This window comes from Labrus mixtus, chromosome 9 (genome assembly GCF_963584025.1).
Source record: "Labrus mixtus chromosome 9, fLabMix1.1, whole genome shotgun sequence".
NCBI classification, from domain to species: domain Eukaryota; kingdom Metazoa; phylum Chordata; class Actinopteri; order Labriformes; family Labridae; genus Labrus; species Labrus mixtus.
This window is the reverse complement of record NC_083620.1, coordinates 25,407,166-25,411,812: the sequence shown is the minus strand read 5'-3', so window position 1 is coordinate 25,411,812 and position 4,647 is coordinate 25,407,166. Positions and strand designations below refer to the sequence as shown.

The 4,647-nt window shown below is 35.1% G+C and overlaps 1 protein-coding gene across 1 annotated transcript; it reads right to left on the bottom strand.

Annotated features, from left to right (window-relative positions):
- Positions 1-143: 143 nt before the first annotated feature.
- LOC132980760 (C-X-C chemokine receptor type 5) lies at positions 144-2,645 on the bottom strand. The gene is made up of 2 exons (XM_061047079.1): positions 2,491-2,645; positions 144-1,464 (listed from the first exon to the last, which is right to left on the bottom strand). Exons 1-2 carry the CDS (start codon positions 2,521-2,523, stop codon positions 385-387), a joined length of 1,113 nt encoding a protein of 370 aa, XP_060903062.1. The 5' UTR covers positions 2,524-2,645; the 3' UTR covers positions 144-384.
- Between the last annotated feature and the right edge of the window lie 2,002 nt (positions 2,646-4,647).

Here is a 4,647-nt window from a genome sequence, read left to right as displayed (position 1 = left end):
TTTGTGATTGTTTGCAGTTGTTCTGTATAACTGTGTTTTAATAGAAGTCTAAAAATAGAATAATACTGATCTCTAAGGTGGTTTTATTTAGCTTATTGTGTTGTCAGTTATTTTTGTGGTATGACAATGACAAGGAGACACAGTTGCTGTATACATGTTTTTTTTATTGAATTCAATTAGCATAGCTTAAATACAAGCAAATGCAGGTTTCAGCAAATACCATTTTTTTCTTGACTGGGGAAATAAAGCATCTTTTAAATGCAAACAAAGTAGTAATGGTCAAATATTGTCTGAACAACCGATACAATTACAACATTTTCCGTATTACGCATAACATACTGTAAAAAGAAAGCATTTTAATTACGGCTTACGTAGCATAAGAGTTTAATACATGTGGGTGACGCTGATGGATGTCGTTCCTTCAGAAATGGATGGTCGACTGCAACGCCGAGTTCTGGTCAAAGGCATACAAATACGACTGCAGCCAAGTTTACAAAGTAACTGTATGAGCTCATTGCGGAACCGCACACCTACAAAGGCATACAAGAAAGGGTTCAGGCAACAGTGAGAGAAACCCAGGCTCTGTGTCACATCAAGGACTGGCTGCAGTAGAGCATAAGTTTCACAGCTATTATATGAGATCAGCTGCAGGTCTACCAGTGTTTGTATCAGTAAGGTGATATTATATGGCAGCCAACAGACACAAAAGACAATAGTGACAAGTAAGGCCAGTCGAATTGCTCCTTGTCTCGTTTGGCTTTTCTGGCTGTTGAACAAGGTAACAACCACTGCTGTGTAGCAGTAGCTCATGACAGCCAGAGGAAGAAAGAAGCACAAATGATCTAAGACTCTACTGGTCAAAACCCAGTTGTGTGCTTGGATCCCATCATCATTATAATTATAGAAACAGAAGAGCCTGGATGTGTTTCTCCTATCCTGGTTCACAGTAAGAAACACAACATTGGGTATTGTAACAGTCAAACAGACCAGCCATAATATAATGCATGTTAAGTGCACTGTTCTACGACTTCGACTTTGCAAACTAGAAATAGCATGAACAATAGCCAAATAGCGATCAAAGCCAATGCAAGCCAGAAGTAAACTCCCACAGAGGAGGTTAAGATTTTTCATCAGGCCCACCAGCTTGCAGAGAAACTCTCCAAACAGCCAACCAACAATGTTGTCCACCACACTGAAAGGAAACGTGAAGAGGAGCATGAGATCAGAAAAGGCAAGGTGCAGCAGGTAGATCTCGGTGATGCGCAGCAGGCGCCAATGACTCAGGAGGACTGTTGTCATCAGGCCATTCCCTGCTACACCCAGCAGAAAGATCAAACTGTGAAGCACAGGTTGGAACACAAGCTGGAAAGTCTGCGGGTCCTTCTCCTCATATCCACAGGTGAAGTCTGTCATATTTTCATAGATGTAGTCTGTCATATTGTCGGGTTCTTCAAGGCCGACCAGCTGTAAAATACACAGAGGCAAGATTGAGAAAACTGTTCTCCAGAATGAAACATAACATTACACTTGATTGATTTATTTCATGATGTTTTTCTACAATACTAAAATAAAGAATCATTACACAAGTCGAAAGGGATTTTAAAAAATACAGTGGTTATGGTTTGCTTCCCCGCAGGTTTGAAGTTTAAATTGTCAGGCAGGATGCACTGAATAGGCCGATATGTTTCACTTCTCCTTTCTGGGCAAAAATATGTTCAATGTATATGTATACATCTGAATGAAAAGAACAAATTTTTTGCTTTATCAAGAACAATCAGGTAAATATTCCTCTGCTGACGAAATCAGACGACATCTGAATGGTCAGTTTAGACCTGGGGTACACATGTGTTTCTTGTTAAACAGAAGGTCTTCACAAACAGATGTTTTTGTTTATTAGTGTTAAACCAGTGACACAGACACGCACAGAAAAAAGTTACTGTATATATTCTGAAAATGAAAATAGAAATATGGATCAAATGTGACACGGTGCGATATGAAGAGGGTTTTAGATAAATGGAATATGTGATCTTAAAGTATTTCCCCTTTTAAAAAAAAAAACTTATACCTGTACAATACATTACAGTTAATTTCTTCCTCTTATTATTCCCTGGTGATCTAACAGGAAGAAGCTTAATATACCAAATGCAAATAAGCCACATCTGTTTATGTGAATTTTAACAGTATTTGAAATGTAATCATAGGAAACAGCTTCATGACTGTGACTTTGAAATGCCAGATGCTGCTGAGGTTTAAAAGATTTATGCATATCTTAGCTACTTGAAATTTTCCACCAGCAATTTAAAAAAGCATTTAAATACAATACAGTACAATTAATCACAGTAAACCTTATCTATTTCATAGCTATGAGATGTATTTCTATAGAAATAAAAATATAACACGTCTGGATATCTATTACAAAGACATTTATGAGAAGATATTTTTATTGAACATCTACAACCATTTAGAATCAGCTCTACATGTTTTTCTTACCTCAGAAGTGGTAAAGGTTTGTGTAACAGCCATGAGGGTAAATCTCTGTCTCCTGATTGTAGATCTCACTCTGCCACGATAAGAGTTCTTGAATGTTTGTGCTTGTTTTATATTTGCTCTGCTCCCTTTATTTGGGATGCTTCAAAACACAATTCAAAACATGCAAGCACGCAAGAGCAGTAATGCATGTCCAAGTTACTGCACCCACTTGTAATAATATCCAAATTTATGCAAGAGTTATGCTGAACGGTTCAGATGTACTTGAGTATTTTTTGCAAAAACAACACTTAAAAAGTCTTATCTGTATACCAACCATCCGCTGACTAATATGTTTTGGTCATTATATATCATCTTGCGTTGCCACATGCATTTGTTTTATGTTTTTGAATGCAACAGATGAAGACATAAAACAAGAAGTTCAAGCTTGTTAATAATCTGACTTAAACTTCTTGTAAGGGGTTTTAGCTGGGTATTAAACCACCTGAAATAAATGCTGATTCAACTTTGTGAGCAAAAAAGAAAACAAGACCATCAGTAAGAAGATAGATTATTTTTATATACTGATTTTGTACGTCTGTTATCCCTGCTGCTGGGTAGGTGTGAGACAGATAAACCGCAAGCTGCCAAAAGGGGCTTTTTAAAATGCAAATTAGTGACTGTGAGTTGCACATTAGACTTCCACCACAAACAATGATGAGATTTTTTTGTTAAAAAACAAGATTCTTACATGTACAGGACAAAATCGGCAGAGGCTTCCCACTTTGTCCACAGAGGGCACAAACGAATACAAAACAGGAAAGTTCATCAAAGGAGTTTTACGTTTTTAAGTTCCTTAGAAAAGTATGGCCTTGTGACCAGACATGGTTATTTGTATTTGGCTGGTTCACCAGATTAATTCTCTGAGAAGCTTTGTCCCCAGACCAGCTTCCAGGTGTGAACAGGACTTTCCAGGAAAAGAGAAAGCCGTTCTGGGGACCTTTGGTCAAAAAGGGGCTCATTACTTTCAGTAACATTACTTTAGTTTAATGAAGGTGAAGAAAAGGTTTATATGAGGATAATCAGTTAATGTCAAACACGTTTCCAGTTTTAAGTTGGAACACCAGTGTAATTTTTTAGGAGCAGCACCATCATCAAAATAGAAAAAAAACATGAGCCAATGATATTCCACATGTTTTGATTTATGCAGAATGAGTCAGCTGTTGAAAATGTTTGAATGCTTTTCAGTCCAGTAAAGTCTTGTTTATTTAGGTTGCCCAAAATCACAATTTTCCTCACAGGAAACATGATCACCCTCACACCATATATCCAGATAAAGAAAACAATAACAGAAAAAAACTTTGACAAGTAAAAACAAAAGGAAATAAAGACTCTGTAAAACATGGCCTATGTGTTTAAGATTTGGATGACTACGGTGTCTTCGTTTTCATCAAATTCAAAAATAAGGTTCAGAGATCTTTACTGGTTATTGGAAACTGTTCTAGTTATAAGTCACCTGTAGCCTATAGGCCTACTATGCTTTAGAGATTTATTGAGGCTAACCTGCAAGAGAGGTAACAACAGAGTGTAAACCAAATTTCCCTCACTGATTAATAAATCAGCCTATGTAAAATTATGTATAGATATAAGGATTGTATAAATATATAAAATGTAAATATAGTACATCAAATTGTACAAATAGATATGTGTAGATATAGATATAGATATATGGATTGTATAAATATATCAATTATAAAAAATCATAGTATATCAAGTTGTATATATATATGGGAAATCATTGGCTTGTAAATATCAAATATAGTATCATAAATATAGTATAGCAAATTGTATATTGATAGATTATAAGGAACACAGGAAGTTAATTTAATTTAATAAATATTAATTATTGAGCTGTGGAAAAGGGGTAGGATTAAATAAGTTTTATACTTCTTCCTACTCCTTTTCAGGCATATCATTTGAATATATGTAATTTTCTTTTTCTTTTTTGTGAAATAATTTGAACATTGTTTTTTGTTTATTGTATTTTCGTGCTTTTCATTTTGTTTTGTATTTTTGATATGTTTGATTTTATTTGATATGTCTGAAATAAATTTAATCAATCAATCAATCAATCAATCAAAAAATTACATTAAAAAAGTATGAGAACAACATCGATAGAGA

Excerpts from the sequence above, each read along its gene's own strand:
- LOC132980760 (XM_061047079.1), bottom strand. The coding sequence starts at position 2,523 with ATGGCTGTTACACAAACCTTTACCACTTCTGAG. Across the intron at positions 1,465-2,490 it reads AAACCTTTACCACTTCTGAG|CTGGTCGGCCTTGAAGAACC; the intron begins GTAAGAAAAACA and ends TGTATTTTACAG.